Source organism: Microtus pennsylvanicus, chromosome 15 (genome assembly GCF_037038515.1).
Source record: "Microtus pennsylvanicus isolate mMicPen1 chromosome 15, mMicPen1.hap1, whole genome shotgun sequence".
NCBI classification, from domain to species: domain Eukaryota; kingdom Metazoa; phylum Chordata; class Mammalia; order Rodentia; family Cricetidae; genus Microtus; species Microtus pennsylvanicus.
Genome location: NC_134593.1, coordinates 72,713,933 through 72,733,417, shown reverse-complemented (window position 1 = coordinate 72,733,417; position 19,485 = coordinate 72,713,933). Strand labels below are relative to the sequence as shown.

At 36.1% G+C, this 19,485-nt stretch overlaps 1 protein-coding gene across 3 annotated transcripts in view; it reads left to right on the top strand.

Moving 5' to 3' along the window:
* Fgf14 (fibroblast growth factor 14) overlaps positions 1-19,485 on the top strand; it is a 455,655-nt gene that overhangs the window by 348,300 nt on the left and 87,870 nt on the right. For all 3 annotated transcript variants that reach the window (XM_075949983.1, XM_075949984.1, XM_075949982.1), the window contains 2 exons: positions 9,972-10,082; positions 11,871-11,974. In XM_075949983.1, coding sequence (XP_075806098.1) covers positions 9,972-10,082; positions 11,871-11,974 — 215 coding nt within the window. The remainder of the gene's footprint in view (positions 1-9,971; positions 10,083-11,870; positions 11,975-19,485) is intronic.

The window sequence follows — 19,485 nt, the reverse complement described above, 5'->3', positions numbered from 1 at the left end:
CCAAGCTATTATTATCGCTATTTCTTCCTCCTCTCTTTCCTTCTTTCATTCTTTCCTCCCTCCCTCCCTCCTTCCCTCCCAACCTCCCTTCCTTCCTTTGTTCCTTGCTGTCATACTGAGACCCTAATTAAACATAACTACTTTTTTAAAGTTACCACCACAACTCCCTACCTCTGGTAATTTTTAATTTTCTAAATTGTTTTCTCTGAATTTCATTTGAAACTATTGTTTTTGCTGTGCCTTAGAGTTCATTATTTTTTATTCTTCAATTACCAACTAGTTGTTTTGTTTTTGGTTTTTTCGAGACAGGGTTTCTCTGTGGTTTTGGAGCCTGTCCTGGAACTAGCTCTTGTAGACCAGGCTGGTCTCGAACTCACAGAGATCCGCCTGCCTCTGCCTCCCGAGTGCTGGGATTAAAGGCGTGCGCCACCAGCGCCCGGCACCAACTAGTTTTTAGTCTCAATCAATACATATATGTGTATTATATGTATTGTAGATACTAAAAATGCTTTATTTATTTTATGTGTGTGGATATTTGGTCTCATGTATGTATGTGCACCACACACATGCCTGATGCATGTGGACACAGGAAGAGGACAGACCTTCTGAGACTGTTCTTGTAAGCCACCATGTGGGTGCTGAGATATAGAGAAAAGTATCCAGTGCTCTTAAGCACTGAGCCGTCACTCCACTCCCAGACACACAGTAGATTTTATCCTAGAATCCCTTTAAGGCCAGTTGTTTTCTGTTTGTTTGTTTGTTTGTTTGGGGATTGTAAATCGTTTGATTTTACTAATAAAAGACTTGGGAACCAGATACTGGGATAAAAAGCCTGCTGGTTGATAGAGGCAGAAAAAGTACCCCTTGACTCTCTCTCTCTCTCTCTCTCTCTCTCTCTCTCTCTCTGTGTGTGTGTGTGTGTGTATGTCTCTCCTTCCTCCTGACTCCCTTTTATTCTCTGTGCTTTTTTCTTATTTACCTGTCAACTGGTTGCTTACTCTGCCTCTGCCTCTTGACCTGTGGTTGACTTTATTTAATCTTGTTTACAATATTCAAGCAGAAAACTCTTGTATCAAACAGGCTCTTGTATTAAACAAGGGCTAAGCCATACAACAGGTTTTTCCAGTAAATAATGCAATCTTGGGTTTCAAGTGTGAACAAATATCCTGCAATAGCTAGTTGCTAATAAGTATACACGGAACTTTTCAATGTGTAAGCTATGGTTATATCTCTTTGTAATGTAATTGGTTCTAAATAATTTTAGATTAAATATTTTCTCTTTATGTTATTGATTATATCTCTGCTGCTTTCCATTCATAGTTTTGATTTTTTGCTGATTTTTTTATTGAATTCTAAATATGTTGACCTCATCTTTTTGTTTGCTGATTATACTTTATGTTTGAACTTGTTCTGAAATTGTTTGAGTCACTCACAGTACACATATGTTTTTATATGTGTGAGTATACATGTGTATACAAATGAGTATATTTATGTGCTCACATACAGGTATGGAAGCCAGAGGACAATCTGTTATTAGGTGTTATTCTCAAGTAATGCCTACCTTGTTTTATTGAGATATGGTCTTTTGGTCTCTATTAATCCTACTTGCCAATTAGGATCAGCTAGCCAGCCAGAAAGCCTTGGCATCCACCTGTTTCCACTTGCCCAGTGCAGGGATTATAAGTAATTTCACTCCTTTATTTGTTTTTAAATATGGGTTCAGGGCATTGAACTCAGGTCCTGATGCTTTCATTGGGAGTATTTTACTGACCGAGTTGCCCTGATATTCTCAGTAATACTTACTTTTTAGATCTTGCTTTCAAGATTTGTAACATGAGACAGAATTGGGGCTGAAGCTTATTTATTTATTTATTTATTGTAATGCTGAGGAAAGACAAGTATTTGTTCTTTGTTCAGAGTTCTGTGAAGTGTGATAATTTTCATTGTGGCCGTGGTTCTCAGACCTGTGCATCTGAGTTACCAATATCTATCCTGCATTTAGATAGCTTCTTTTCCAGCCTTTGCTTCCTCCAATACTATCCTCTGAAGAGGAAGATATGGTTAGAGCAGGGTGGCCAGTTTGTCAGGAAGCTGAGAGTGAGCAGGAATGGGGCTGTCTAAAGCACCTTAAGGTTTACCCACAGTAATTCATTTCCTCCACCATAAAAGCTCCTCCTCCCAAAGGTTCAATAACCTCCTCAAAAAGCACAACCATGTAAGGGGCAAGTGTTCAAGCACCTGGATTTATGGGTACATTTCCCATCCAAACCACATCATTCTAGAATGGCTGGAATAGAACGGGGTTTAACAGCCGTGTTGTGTCTATAAGAGGAAGAAAATGAATGTCATTCCCAAGAGATAACTGGAAGGATTTATAAAATTTTGCATTGCTTTCTTATAGTCATCATTATCCTTAGTGTCTTTGCCACATCCCTTTTCAGAAGTTCCCTGAAAGTATACAGAATATAGTTTACTTTTGTAGAATGCTATATGATAATTTATAGCTTTGGGCAAGAGATTCACAATACTATTTTCTGTTACTAGGAGTTATCTAATTAGATCTGCCACATTTTCTCCATATACATATTCCAGAAATTGACTTTAGCTTCTGGGAATAAATGTGTGTGTCTCCATAGCTAATGGGAGGGTGATGCTTAAGAACCTCACCTGGTATCCAATGAGAAGCAGATGTACCACACATCAGCATAGAACACACAATGTGACACATCAGTGTATTTTCTAGAAAAAATATACACCATACATTTTTTATGATGAGCGGTAATAAAAACTCATTCATACCATTTCATTGGTTGTCATGGATACTCTTTTGTAAATCTCTATATTGTAAGAAAATAGTAGTTTGTGACAGTGACCAATTTAAATGAAGCAACTTCTGAGAGAGTAATTGTTATTTTTCCCTCTATCTTTAGATAGAGTTAATTGCATAACTTTCAACTCTATGTGTTGAGGGAAATACGTTATGAAGCATTTTTTCTTGATATAGACACACATTAGGTTTTATTATTTCTGTTTCAATTAATGCTCAGAGTTCGATGAAAAGAGTGTCCTCGGAACATTTTTAGTTACTGAACCAGCAGAGTAGGCAGAAAATTAATGAAAAAAAGCAGAAGTAAAGAAGAATTGAGACAAAAAGAAAAAACTAAATTATCTATATTTTCTTATTCAGACTAGATATTCTGAGGTTGTAGTGGTTTTTAAGAGAATAAAACTCTAAAAATTTTGTGAACTGAAAATATTTAAGTATTTTTTACATGAATAGCTAAACTATATAAGTGTTAAACCTCAAATATTTACTTTGTATTTAGTTATTAATTGTGGCTCTGAGTTGTAAGAGTTTGGGGGTACATAGGCATTGTAAACAAAAGTCTTTCTTAAAATGCTAGAGAAATGTCCATACAACCGCTTACCTCCTCATTTTAATAAAAACGTGAGTACCTGCACAACTCTGTTTGTTTCACACTATTGATATTTCCATTGTTTTGTGTGTCAGGACGTAATATTTATTAAGGGTAAGCATTTATTATCATAATAAATATATGTCAATTGTCTTAACATTTTCAAACCTTTGGCTATAAGCACATACTAGATTTGAGTAAATAGCTTATTTTTTTACTTTTTTATTTTCATTTTAAACCTACAATCTCTAGATGAGGAATTTTATCTTAGCTAAATGTTTGATATTTGACATTGCTAATTTTGTTTCTATTTTCAATGCACATTGTATCAGTGTATTCTACTCATAAATTATTCTAATGTTAGTTAAAATACAAGCTATAATATATAAATCTGCTTTACTGGGAACACATAAATTTCAAGACATGGTGAAATACTCATTGGCAATAACCAATTGAGAGCCAATGTCCCTGGGACAGCCCCTTAGAATCACAGAATGTGTCTGTCTAATTGCTTTAAGCTCCTTAAAGACCTGATGTAGCACGTAGCTGCCTGGAAATATCCATATAAATCTTTACCTTGAATGATGGATAAGTTCTAATTTACTTTTCCTTTTTGGAGATAATCAACATCTAAAGACCTTCCTATTGTGCCTTTGTACACACCTAGGCACCTTGCTTTGCACACCATTACTTCATAGAGGTACGTCTTATTATGGCTGCCTGATGGGCCCTGTCCCTGATGGAAACTGTGTGAGGTTTCTTGATCGGTGTTTGACAATTGTTCCTCTTATTCTGACATGAAGAATCATGTAGATGAGTTGTCCAACAGATGCTAGACTAAGATTTGTTCCAGTTATAGTGAAGGTCCTTCTTTTTTCTTTTTTCTTTATTTTAAGATAATCTTTTTTTTTTAATTTTACATACCAATTCCGGTTCCCCCTTCTTCCCTTCTTCTATCTCCTCACACCTTTTTCCTCTCCTACCCCCATCTACTCCTCAGAGAGAATGAGGCCTCCCATGAGGAGTCAACAAAGTTTGTAATATCCCTTGAGGCAGTACCAAGGCCCTCTGCCGTGTATCTAGGCTGAGCAAGATAGCACGCCATAGGGAATGGGCTCCAAAAAGCCAGTTCTTGCCATAGGGATAAATCCTGAGCCCACTGCCAGTGGCCCCACACACTGTTCAAGCCACACAACTGTCATCCATATTCAAAGAGCCTAGTTCGATCCTATGCAGGTTCCCCGGCTGTCAGCCTAGAGCCAGTGAGCTCCCACTAACTTGTTGGGTCAGCTGTTTCTGTGTGTTTCCTCATCACGGTCTTGACTCGTTTGCTCATGTAATCCCTCCTCCCTCTCTTCAACATGACTCCAGGAGTTCAGTCCAGTGCTTAGCTGTGGATCTCTGCATCTGCTTCCATCAGTTACTGGATGAAGGTTCTATGATGACAATTAAGGTAGTCATCAATCTGATTACAGGGGAAGGCCAGTTCAGGCACTCATTCCACTATTGTTAGGAGTCATCCTTGCGGATTTCTGGGAATTCCCTTCTGCCAGGTTTCTCATTAACCCCGAAGTGGCTCCCTCTGTTAAGATATCTCTTTCCTTATTCTCCCTGTCCTTTTCCCAACTCAACCTCCCCTTCTCCTCTCCCTCCTCCCAGGGAAGGTTCTTATTTTCATTCTCATAGTCAGTGGAGGTATTAAGGCTCTCCTTGTTTCAACGGACACGGCTAATGTGGATGTTCTCTTTATCTTTCCTTGCCTTACTATGATCATCAATGGTGTATTTTGGACTTAGAGGGAAAGTTGTTTCTTTTGGTTTGAAAGACGGACATTACATTAAACTTTAAGTGACGGTATCAGCTGTGGATCATTTTATAAGTAATGAAAGGAAAAAAAATGAGGAACATTCCATGCAAAATCAGCTAACAAATGCTAACTTTAAGGATTTAAACCATTTAGCCATTTAGCACACGGCAGTAGTATTTATACTTTGGGGTATATATGATTATAATTTTAATTGAAAATGTGTATAAAATATTATTCAACAGTCATTAATAGATGTTATTACAATTTCTATATTTCCACTATAAAATTGGCATGCCTTTATTGTACAAAATTTAGCAAAAATAAAAATTCTTATAGATGCCCTCAAAATTGAGTATATTGAATATTTTGGTGTGTTTTCTTTCTTATTTTTTTTCCCTAATAGATACTAAGTTTTATTTTCCTATGTTCCTTCTAAAGCACTTATGTTAGTATGTATCTTGAATTGAGATCTGGGAAGCATAACTACATAAGCAATGGGCAAGGAGCCATCTCAATATTTGCTAACACTTGTCATTGTGGTTTTCACACTGTTCACGTTTTGACTCCTGTTAACCATCTATGGAATTACTGGATTTTTACTAGCCCCTTGTCGGTATTTAATCAATAAAAACTCACTTTAGATCTCATGAACAATGTTACACATTTCAATTTTATGCCACATATAGTAAACTTTGTGAGGTAGAAACTATCATACAATTTTACCAATAAATGTGGTGCTAGTGGCACTCACCTTTAATCCCAGCACTTAAGAGACAGAGGCAGGCAGATCTCTGTGAATTCAAGGCCATCCTGGACCACAGAGAGAGTATTAGCACAGGCCCCAAAGTTACAGAGAAACCCTGTCTCAAAAAACAAAAACAAAACAAAAATATGGAATTATGATCATGAATTACAAGATAAGTTAGTAACATGTTTTAAGCACTGTTTGATACATAGATTGAATTGTCTGTATATTTTAATGTATTTTAAATGCTCAAAAGTGAGTAATGTCTCCTTAAAAAATATTTCCATTTAAAAGTTTTTATTAAAAATATTTAAAATGTCTTTTCTTTCATATTTTTATTTAAAATTTTACTTTTACATACCAACTCCAGTTCCTCCTCTGTCGCCTTCTCCTGCCCACCCCACCATTCCCACTTCCCATCCCCCATCCACTTCTCAGAGGGTGTACAGCTTTCCTTAGGGAGTCAACAAAGTCTGACAAACCAAATTGAGGCAGAAGCAAGCACTCCCTTCTCCATATGAAGATTGAGCAAGGTATCCTACAATTTTGAATGGACTCCAAAAAGCCAGTTCGTAAGCCTGGGAAAGGTTCTGGTGCCATTGTCATCTCATCTGCCCAACAAATCAGGCCACATTAACTGCTACCAACATTAGGAGGGTCTAGATTGGTCCCATGCAGGTTCCCCAGCTGTCAGTCTATAATTTTACAGATGTTTAGAAGATAATGCTAAAGAACTCAAGAGATGTCTTTGTTGGTACAATGCTTGCTGAGAAAAACCTGAGAACTCCCATACTGGTGAGGAATAAGTAAGGAGAGAGTATGCAGTGAAGAAGCACGTTTAGGAAGGAGGCTGGCAGCTCAGTGTTGGACTAAGAAAACCAGCCTGATGGTGTGCAGCTGATGCTATTCACATTACAGTCAAATCAGGGGTAGAAACTCCTTTTGGCTGGAGTTGAAAATGGCCAAATTATAGCAAAAATGGTACAGACAAAGCACCAAAAGTGTGGTACTACATTTATAAACCTGGTAATAAATTCCTGGGGGTGGGGCAGAAACTGGGAACTTTGAAACTTCTCCAGATACTGAGTGGGATGGGTATAAACTTTCAAGGACTTTAATATTCTCACAACTCCGTTACGGCTTTGCCTTTCGCATTCAACTGTGAACATGCAGGATTGAGATACAGCTGGTGGTGATCATAGAAGTGCACAGCCTTTTTATTCCTTTCTCTTTTTTCTTTATTAAGGAGTTTGACTTATACTGGGGTTTGTAAGGCAATTTAGTTTAATTGTTCTATTTGTAGAGGGCACATAGGCTGATTGTTAATAGGCTCATACTCAACCTCCAGCCTTGTAAATTCTGTGCCTTTTGTACAATTGCTTAATAGTTCTCTTTCTCAATTTCCTCATCTTTGAATTGACTTCCTTCACGCACAAAGAAGATTCAATGAATGAGTCAGAGTTTTTTTTTAGAACAATGCCTGACACCCAAGGACACATATAGTTATCAGTTCTTAAAAATAAAAATACCAAGAACTGTGAAACCAGGTAAATTTAAGTTAGATTGGTTTTTATTATTTTAAGGACACTAGAAAATAAGATTTGTGTTTTATTGTCACTCCCATAATTGAGATGAGGTATAGTTCCTAAGAGCTCACTGTGTGAGTGCTGGGGAAGCTGTGAGGGAGGCTATGGACTCTTCCTGAGATCTAATGGCTAGAATGTGAGATCAATTTAAAACAAGTGATATCAGAACACAGGTTTTTACAGAATAGTTGCCAGTCTATAAAATTTTCTGTGTGATTCTATAGAAGTTAAGAAATTCTTCTCTGCTTTTAGTTTTCATTTGTTTGATTGTTTTTGAGACGGTTTCACGGTGTAGCTGTGGCTATCCTGGAACTCACTATGTAGAGCAGTCTGGCCGTAAACTCACAGAGATCCACCTGCTTCTGCTTCCTGAGTGCTGGGATTAAATGGTATGCATCGTATGCATCACCACACCTGGCTTATTTTTGTTCTTTTACATGCTACCAGCTTGCAAAGAAGAGCATAAAAAACGCACCTAACTCTAGAGACAGGTCTGCAGTGGACAGATGCTGTGTTGAAAAAACTGAATGTGTGGTTGTAATTCTTTTTAACTAATGCAAATTTCAGAATTGTGGGATTTTGGTAGGAGTTGGGGAAGGGGAACCATGATTAGAATACATTATATGAAAAAATTTATTAAAAATAAAAACTAATACTCAAACAATTGTTTATCTTAATTTTAAACCTTACTGGATTGATTTATCTAGGAATCTGATGTGAATAGCAGGGCTCTGGTTGCATCTGTGAGAGAATTTCTAGAAAGGATTAACAGCAATGGAAGACAACTTCGAGTGTAGGCAGTATTATTCCATGTGATGGAGCTCTAACTGAATAAAATGATGAAAAAGACAAGAGAGGTGTTGCAGAGGAGATGGGAGGAGAGAGAGAGAGAGAGAGAGAGAGAGAGAGAGAGAGAGAGAGAGAGAGAGAGATTATGGGATTTAGAAATTATTTATTATGTAAGAGGGCATATACATAGTACTACTCTAATACTCACTTATCTGTCTCTTTTAACAACCTAGCCTTTTAATCACACCTGTCTCCTGACAGCTGGTCACACTCATGTTATGATACCTCAGTGTTGGCTCACTTTCCAGAATGTTATTTATGTCTAATTCATTTTCCCATCTATGAAGGCAAAGTGCTCATTGCAGCTGTATTCATAGAAATAGTCATTGGAATTTTGTTTTTCATTTCTCAAAAGCTAATCAAAAAGAAAAAAAAGCTAATCAAAAGCCTAGCATTTCTGTTTGGGTACAAATTTGCCTGTTTAGCCTGTGTGCTGTTCTGTTTGTCTGTTGGCTAGTCTGTAGTTACTAAAGACTACGTGTTGGATTGTTTACTAGCATCCTGTAATTTGGACAGCACGATCAAATTTGCATAACCCATTCAGCTGTTGTGGAGAGAAGCCTGTTGCCATAGTGAGAATTATGATGTCCTATATCAGATAAATTCCCAAAATGAGAGTGACCTTTGAAAAGCCACATGCAAATATTTATTATCTTAGATATAGCTAGCTTCTCAGGAAACAATGAATCACCTTTCTCGGTCATTAAATGGGAAATCTATAATACAGGGTTTCCCCTTTTTACTACAGCAAACTCCCGCCTCTCTTTGCTTCCATGCCTAAAGTGCAAGACCCAGGAGCGGTTGACTGTCCTTTCCAGCTGTATAATGGAGAGCTTGCTTGTTTCCTTTACAACTTAACCAGGCTGTTGTCCTACAGCTGATCCCTAGGTGATTAGTAATTCTTTTGTTCTGTTTTGGTGCTGAGTGCTGCACAGGTAAAGCCCCCACTGCAGCTCTGAGTCAAGTCTACCCCTCCTGTATTTTTTGAACCTTAGGATCCTAAGCTTCACTCTGAGTTCAGAAGAGGAATGTCAGAATCTCATGTGTATCATATATAACCACCACATATCCTTCTATGCAAACTTGGGGATGGGGATACAAACTGGGAATTTTATTAAGGATGTATATCACATTTTAACACATTTTTTAAAATACATATTTCTCAATCTGTCAATTGAAAAATAAATGAAAACTTTATTTAAAACCTTTAATGAAGTTTCTGTGTCAAAAACTCTTGAACTACCGCTCAGAAATAGTTTATAACAATTACAGTCTAAAATCATAATTAAACTAGTGATTTAATTAGTTTAACAGTCTAATGAATAATATAAACACACAAGCTAGTTTCATAAAATAGCCTTTTTTCCTGAAGCTAATTATGATAACTCCTTTAATTGTGGTGGTTTATGTGGTCTGAATATCATGACACAGATAAGTCTGAGACATATCAATGTACAAACTCTACAAAATATCTTCTTCTGAAAAAGAAATATTTTTAAAAATAGAAGAGAAAAGCTACATTTCCTTGCAGCATTGTGAAATTGATGAACCCTGTGTTTGCCTTTCAGATCCCCAGCTCAAGGGCATAGTGACCAGGTTATATTGCAGGCAAGGCTACTACTTGCAGATGCACCCCGATGGAGCTCTCGATGGGACCAAGGATGACAGCACCAATTCCAGTAAGTGACTCACTGAGTCTGCTGCTCATTTGTAAATGCTTGGTTCTCTTAGCTTCCTTCTAGTTGCCTAGAAATGCATGTATCATTTTCTGAGACCACATGCATGAAGGTACTGATACAGAAGGAGGCAACTCTAGGGTTAAACTGAGTGTATCTTCTTTACAGATATGTCCAGAACATTACTTTTCATCTCCTAATCGTAACAGTTAGGCACACTAATGCACTGGTATAAAAGTTAATATCCTTCTCAAAGAGAGAATATTCAGATATGTTATGATCTGGGGAACAGGAATTTGTAATTATTGCAAAAGAGCATGTAGCTTTCTCCATCCTGTACAGCATGTCCCCGAGAAGAAAGCCAGGCCAACACTTGCTGCGGTCTTAGCTTGCAATTATGTACAGAGTAGCCTTAGAATAAATCACATTGCCACAAGTTTCAAGAGACATGCATTTTGTAAAAGAGTTAAAGGCCTAAAGTTAAGACATTTTACCTACACATTTATGTAGCTGGAGACTTTTCTCTGTCCTGACCGGTTTCTCTCCTGCCCACTGGTCCCCACAGCCTCTTATGAAATAATCGTTTGTAGGCTTAATATTAATCATAATTGTTTGGAGAATGACTCAGACTTTTACTGGCTAGCTCTACACATGAATTAACTCATTTCTAATAATATGTGTGTCACCATGTTCCTGGTGGTTTACCAGTAATGTTCTGGCATTTACTCCTTTAGTGGATGTTGGCATCTCTCCAGCTCTGCCTTATTTCTCCTTGTCTCTCTGTTTGGATTTTCCACCTAGCTATATATATATGCCATAGGCCAAACTAGCTTTTTCTATTAACCAATGATAATAAAACATATTCACAGCCTACAGAGGGACATCCCACATCACATTTATATCAAAAGCTGAGTACTTCCCAGGCAGATTCCCATTAATAAGAAATAAACTCAAGTTAAGGAGTTGGATGAGAGTGATAATAGCTTTCTTGTTAGTACTACTTGTACTAAAAATATTTGTGGAATATCCACTGAAAATTCTATGTGTAGCAAGATATTATGTTTGATAATATCCAAGATGATGTTGGTGAGTACACTTTGTGAAAATATATTATACTAGAAGGGAAGAAAAAGTAGAAATATAAATGGATTTTAACTTACTAAATTTATAGAACTAAGCATGGTTCACTTTTATTTTTATTTATAACTTTATAAAAATTAATAAATAATATACTTTCTTAAAAATTTGCATAGAATTTTATTTTATTAGTATCTTCTAAGTTTATCCCATGGGAGGCTACACATCTTTTCTTGTTTTTTTTTCTGGCATTTCATATTGCTCCTGCCAAAGTAATTTAATCTGAGAATTGCTTTTGAACTTCTGTCTTACACTGCACTGCAAGTGCCCAGTCACACAGGACAGAAAATGACAGTCAGCTTTCAAGTTGCACTTTTAAAATTCTGTTCCTTGAGAATACCCATAGGTGATTTTTTTCCTGAATCTAGTAGTGTCAGACTTTGATAGTAGAAGCATAAACTGCAGGCTCGATTCCATTCTGCCTTCCAAACTCTTCACAATGGTGTGAGCAAGCCAGCTAAGGAGAAGTTAAAGCTGGGATGCTCATTTTTCTACATAGTAGTTTCTTCATCATAAAGAAAAACAAGATTTCTTTAGTTGAAACTTGGAAAAACAAATACATGTGATACTTTTTGAGTGACAGAAAGAGAAGGGAAAGTGTTGCTGAAATGCTTTGCTTTACTGCATGGTGACAGAAGACCTTTCCTTCAACAGCACTGTTCAACCTCATCCCAGTGGGACTGCGTGTTGTTGCCATCCAGGGAGTGAAGACAGGGTTGTACATAGCCATGAATGGAGAAGGTTACCTCTACCCATCAGTAAGTGACATGCCAATGACGTTGGCTCTCGGTGTGTTGCTGAAAAAATAAGAAAAACAGCAATAGAAGTTAAAGACATGTGGGCATAAACTCTGCCACTTTGACTTTGGGGTTTGGTACTTCTAGGGCGGTTGCAGGATTCGGTTTGGTGACAAGAGCACATCTGGACAAATAGTAATCTTACGTCTTGAAACGTGTTTGCTTCATTTTAAAAGATGATCTAGTTCATAGATTCAATAAGATGCTCTTAGTATGATCATTTTATTTCTGATTATAAATGCACTTGTTTTTGGAGACTTTCAAATGAAGTGCCATTGGTACACATATTTTCTTACTAATTTATTTTTACTCAGTTTAATAACGGGATGTTTATCTGGGTCAATATGCTGTGTCAATCTTTCTCTACCTGGAGATTTAGTCAAGGTTATTAATAGACCTGCCACCTTACCAGCATAGTTTTTATTAAAGTGGTGCTTAAATGTGCTTTCAATTTTAAAATATAAAAAAATATTTACTGTTTTCATCATACATGTGGTGACCACTAGGATTTATTTCTACATGATCAGTGTCTCCTCTTTCCCCATCACTCTCTTGGAATCCAAAAGCTTGTATTTCTAAAAGGGAAACAATATGAGATTTGAAGACAAATGAACACAGTCACCTCTCAGTCTCTGTAGGCAGTGCTTCCATGATCTGTGGGTACTACAATCTGGGGACACAAAGTCATCTTTATGAAATTTGTGTGTTGACTCCATTTCCTCATGTATACCATACTAACATTTTTGAAGATAATCATATAGTGTGAATAATAGGGGATAGTTGTTTATGTATTTCTTAGGGAGTAATCATATGAAAAAGATCTATATATGTTCAGCACAGACACAAGATTTTATATAATGCTATGATTGGCTAGTTTGAAGGTATATATACTAAACCAATGGATATAGAGGGACAATTATATTTGTTTTAATAGGAAATCCTATAATGAAAATACTTTAGAGAAAAATATTTATAATAATGAAGTAGATATCTCACACAAATCTAAGCATTAATTTCTGTATTTTTTTTATATTTATCAGAAACCAAACAGTTTTTATTTCAGATAGCCTCCAGTGGATTTTTTTTTCATTAACTTATTTTCCACCAGGTATGCTTTGCTCATGAGCTCACAACTATAATAAGTTAGAATCTTGTTCCATTGCTGGCCAAAGAAATACATATTTTATCATGAGTGCTTTTTTCCCATCATTCCTTTAGCATAAATCAATGGATTGAAATGTCTTAAAATATATTTTCCTCTGAGTTTTCTGTTCATTTTCACATAAATTCTTAGAACATTTGTTGTTATTAATATAATCAGTAAACAACTGTAATGTTTATTTATAATAATAATAGAATATATTTATGTATCAATAACATATAACTTTATGCACATATATTATGTAATAAACATTCTCTTCAGCCTTCCACAACAGGTAATCTGTTTTTCCAGCACTTTGGAAACTCTGTCAAAAGGAACTGCAATGTAGCCTCAGAGTCCCTGTTATCTAATATCACCCAAGGGTATTCCAAAGCTCAGAACTGGGTATTACATTATGCAAATTGTGTACTGCTGCAGGAGATGAATATGCAGCATGCTGTGAGCAAGATCAAGACAGAATTTTCTATGACTTATCTAGGAAAACATATACAAAAAGAGATCATTTCTAGAGATGACTCATTTCAGATACAACTCAATTTTACTGATTTGACATTTGTTCAGTTATTTTGTTTATTTTTACCTAAGTAATGTCTTTCAATGATCTGAATATCACTATATTTACTGCAAACCACAGCATCTAATTCTTCCTTTCTGTTGCAAATTTTACTGCCTGATTGTTCTCTTATGCATATGCTATTATCAGAGCATGTATGTTTGTTTTATTCTTTTGCTACTATGCGTGGTGCTTTTAATTATTGCTCATTTTTAGTCAGGTTATAATTGTAATATATTCTTCTCTAAAGATAGATTATGTATCTTGAATATGAGTTTTTGCCCAGAACAAATTCTAGTATGTTTAGAGCAATGTACCTGTACAGTAACATTGAAAACAAGACAGCTACTCCAAGTCCATCTTAAATATGATTTCCTTGGTCATAATTCAAAACTTATGAATTTGCTGTTGGGAGCAGTATTTGTACACCTAAGTATTCAAAGATCTTGATGCATTGTCTTCTTCTGGTTTTATGGGTGGTTAGCTTCTGAATAGTCACTATGATGGCTTGAGTCTCTGACTTACAGATTTTGGTTTTTTTCCCCATCTTTGGTACCAGGAACTTAGCCTATTTCCTAGCCAAAGCTATCTCCCTACCCCAGGTTAGTCAGCGGTGGGACCTGTTATTATTCCTGTCCTCTGGGAAAAGACTTTGAGAAAAACACAGTGCAATTTCAAGTCTTTTCTCCCACTCCATAGTTAAAATACTCCATTGATTTAAACTAAATACATTTTGAACTTTAAATATTTTAGTGGAGACAATGTTATTTCATAATTACTAATTGCATAATAAGTCACCAAGCACCTACTAAGATAATAATATAGAACATGTTGTATAAATTATTCTGCTTAATAATAAAAATTAAATTATAATAACTATAGTAGTATTTATACACTGTGCAGTATTCCAGTCATGAATTAATTTACCTGATCCTCTTAGCAACCTTTAATATAATAAGCATAATTAATATAATATGATTTAATTTAAATAAAATAGACACTGATATTCAGACTGCATAAAAGTTTACCATACATCCTTGAAGTAGACAAAAGCAACAGAATCTGTTCATAATCTGATTCACTACTTTACACTTTCAGATAGTTTACTATCCTGTCTCCATTTGAGATAGTTTTCATTATATGGCCTGGCATCTGTTATAACAAGAACCTAAAGATGCATAATGATGTAACTAAAAGCCTTTGGAAGAATAAACTTCATCTTAGAATGCTCAATAAGAAAAAAATTTGAGGGATAGGCCAGTTGGCTCAAAGGTTAAAAGCAGTAACTGCTCTTCCAGAAGACCTGAGCTCGGTTAATATAACACACTTGATTTGGCTCACGATCACCTATAATTCAGGCTCCCAGAGATCTATCTGACTTCCTCTTTTGGTTTCTGAGGATGCACGCACGCACACACACACACACACACACACACACACACACGACTAAATCTTTTAAAAAGGAAATTTAAGTTAGTACATTTTTGTGTATTATATGAAACCTATTTTTATCACAGATCTGTTCTGGGGGTTGTAGGCAATAAATATGCTATTCCAAGTACATTATGTTCCTTGACCTTACACCAGTTGTGAACTCAAGGCACACATTTCTCTGTTTCAGGAAAACTCTTGCAATCCCTTGTTATCTAAATAAAGATATTTAGTGTGTCCAATAATGATCGTTCTACCTTGTGTGAAGAAAAATGCTGTCTTGACTAAAATATAAATGATCATATTCCCAGCACTGGAAGAAGTTATCGCCTATGGAAACTTATCTTTCATATAACAACAGCTATTGTGCTCATAATGATGATAGTATGTCACTTGATATGTGTGTTAAGGGGATTAATGTTATATGGATGATTTGCTTGGAGATAGAATACAAATTCTCAAATCAGAGAACAAAAGAACAAAACTATTCTGTACAAGAAATAAGCAGGTTAAAATACTGCTTAACAAAAATGTTGTTTGAGCTAGTTAAAATAACTACCTCTTGTGCTAAGGGAAGCAATCAGGTGTTTTGTTTTGTTTTATTCATTTTACCAAACAGCTTACTTCTTGTTGGGTAAGACTAAGCAATCCCCATGGGGTTGGAGAGATGGCTCAGCAGATAAAAGCACTTACTGCTTTTGAAGAGGATCTGGGTTTTATTCCGAGGATCCACATGGAGCTGTGACCGCAGTTTTAGGATTTCTGGTGCCCTTTTCTAGGCCCTGTGGGCACTGCATACTTGTCCTTAAATGGTATGTCTACACCACCCTACTCTCTATCCAACGTCAGGGAAGAGGTGGAAGGAGGATTAAGAATGTAAGAGTGGGAGGATGGGAGAAGTGTGATCTACAGCCCATCAAGATTTCATTATGGATAGTGCAGGGACTTCTGGGGCCCCATCCCTCACTAGGTTGGTGATTGGTCACTGATGGAAGAGAGAGAATCATTTTACTCAGTAGTGTATATACAGTGTATATACAGCCTCACAAAGCAGCCCTGATGAAAATCAATGAATTTATACACAAAAATATAAGAAAGTAGTAGTGGACGACAACTTGGAAAGAAGTGAGTCATCCAGAGTTGAGAGTGTGCAAAAGATGGCAATGTGGTTGAATATAATTATATTATATACCTTCATGAAATTCTCAAATAATGAATTTCTTGATAGAAGCATGTGAAGACAGAATTGTTCTGTGATGGATGGTGTTTCTTTTCCTTTTATTTATGCTCAGTGTGACAAAGATTTAGAAATGAAATCATTAAGTAAAGGAAGAAAGGAGATAGAACCTTAGTAAACCATCTTACTTAGTAAAAAGACTTTCTGGCATATTTTACTTAATTCACAGAATTAATTTTAGATAAAACAAAAGAGCCAGTGGATTTAAATTCATAACTTGAGCTTTCATAGAAACAATTCTGATGTGCATGAAGAAAATCTCAGTTATTCACACAGTGTTTCACAAATTTCAAACACAGTAAGACTTATGTAGAATGATTCATATAAATCCAGACTTCAAAATATTGACCCAACAGATTATGATACTCCAGTTCAGTAAGTTCTCATGCTTTAAGAATCACAAGTCTGAATGTGTATTGTGAGCCTTTCTAGAACTGGTGCCTAGAGAACACATTGACAATCACAGTTCCCCATCACGTCTAACCTACCGTGACTCTAACGTTCCACGTTTTGTTATTTGCCATTGAAGGTGATGAAAATGGACAAATGACTGTGAACTGTAGATTTATGCCTCGGTCTAAGTCCAGTGAAGTGAAGAAGAGAGAATGTCTATAAGTAGTGTTCACTTTCTCATTAACCAAATAAATCGGCTCTTAAGGAAGGCCACAGAGATAGTTGCAATTATTTCACTCAGTCTGAGGACAGAACTAAAAATTGCTACCCTCGGCTCTAAGACAAAGAATGAAGAAAGACAGAGTTCAAATCAGTAACAGTGAGTTCACAATCCTGCAAGCGTTGTGACTCTACCACATGCAAAACCTAAGAGGAAATTCAGTTTATGACACCAGGTATCTATCTCAGCTTCCTGGTACCTGCTGGAGTAACAGCAAACAATGTTGTCAGTGTCAAAAATGAGTTGATTTTGAAGGTGATGCTTTTCAGATTTAAGCAAATGAAAATAAAATTAAATAGTGATGCTGTATAAATTGGATTTTGTAGCTCTTCATTTTCTATGAGACTGAATCTTATTTATAGCTAAGCAGGGCAGCCCCGCCCAAATCTCATTTCTGGGGTTGGGAAAGAAACTTTCTTCTCCTTTCCCTGAGTGATTACTAGGTTTCTGGTGCATGATAGGGACAGGCTGTTTTCTAAAGTCCATTTCCATGTGTCCACAGGATTTGATTCCATGAGGGCCCATCTGGTAGTTTGCATGAGAAATGTATTCCCCATAAACTAAGGTACTTAAACTCTTCATCTTCAGGTGGTGACAGAGTTTGGGGAGGTTGTAAATCCTTTCTAGGGAAAGTAGAGTATACCACTGGGGTGTGCTTTGAGAACTTAGAGCCTTGTTTCACTTCCAGTTCGCTTGCTCTCTGCATCCTGCTTGTGGCTGAGGATGTGATCTCTCAGCATCTTGCTCTAGCATACCTGTCATCTCCTGCTCTGCTTTCCCATCCTGACAGAACCATCTCTCTGAAACCATAAGCCAAAATAAGTTCCTTCTATAAGGAACTTCTACCCATGGTATTCTACCATAGCAGCAGAAAACTAAGTAATGTACTATCTTTACAAATTTCTTACTCATACCTCAAGCTAAAATATCATTTGAGAAAGGTTAAACACAAAATACTTACAAATTATTTTAATTAGTGTAGTCACTTAAAATATAAGCCAAGTCCACATTCTTGGTGTGAATTGTTTAGTCCATTTGCTGGCTCATTCACCAAAAATCTATTTATTTATTTATTATTTATATTTATTTACTTATTGTAGTCATACCATTGAGCATGTACTGAAGATATAAGGATAAATGAAAATATGATAGTTTTCAAACACATCAAAATATCCATTAGTCTAAGGAAAAGGAAAAAACCAAATTGGCTATTGTTATCTGCACTTTATGATAAACACAGGCAAAAATCATACCATTGGTAATTTTAAGAAATCCATCTATGTGTTTTTCTGTCTCTTGTTACTGATTTTAAAGGTTTTTTTTAAAGAGCAGTGCCCATTTGTTTTACTGAAACATTGACTGTTAACTAGCTTACACCTAGCATATAGTTTGATACAAAGAAATGATAAAAATGTGGCCTCGTAGAACCTTCAGTTTTTTTAAACATGGATTCTGTGCACTGTACAATTTGACATAATTATTTATCTAGATTTCAGAAGTTTGTGGAGTGCCCTGAACTGTTTGGAGTTGCACTAAATGTTTATTGTTGATTCTAAAATAATTCACTCAATAAGGAACTCAATTTCATGGGATGGTACACAATGCACGTCTGAGCAGGCTGCATGATAGCCTGTAGGAATAGTATCTGAGGTTAGATACTGGCCTTCAGACCCAACCACAGTATTAAACAGAGAGAGAGATGAGTCACAGTTATTAGGCAATGCTCAGTCCATGTGAAGGACTCATAATTTGTGGCTATTTGTTGTTTCAATAATAGTAGAGACCAGATGGGAACAAGATATTCTCTTGTAGCTTTAGAATCACTGTTTTTGTCCTCTGAGAAGATGTATTTTATTTGATCATTTGTCTTGGATCTTGGCCATTATTTTGCCGAAATTCCCCTGTGGGCAAATCAAAAATATTATTTGACTTTACTTTTAAGCTGGTACATCTAGTACCTAATGATACCAACCTGACAAAGGATGAGTTTTGGTTTTTATACTGAGAGAAGCATTTACTGATATCATGTAATAAATTAACTGTACATGCCATCAATGAGGGTATAATAGCACAGCTTTAAAATGGATGGATTTTCTATTAATACAAATTTCTACAATTAACTCATCTGTCTTTCACCTGTGGATCTATTATAACATGGAATCAAACTTATCTACCTTAAACAGTCCTCCTCACATCAAGTTTTCTCTTGTAAAAATTATTTTCTCTTATAACTAAATAGTGTCAACAATTTACTTGTAGATTTTAGAAAAATATTGTGTCCATTGCTAAGAGATAATAAAGAATAAATGAGGCACATGTTGGTGTAAGACGCTTGATGCCCAAGTGTGAGAACCTGAGCTCCTATCCCCTGAATCTGCATACATGCATCCATCTGGAAACCCAGTATCCCATGATG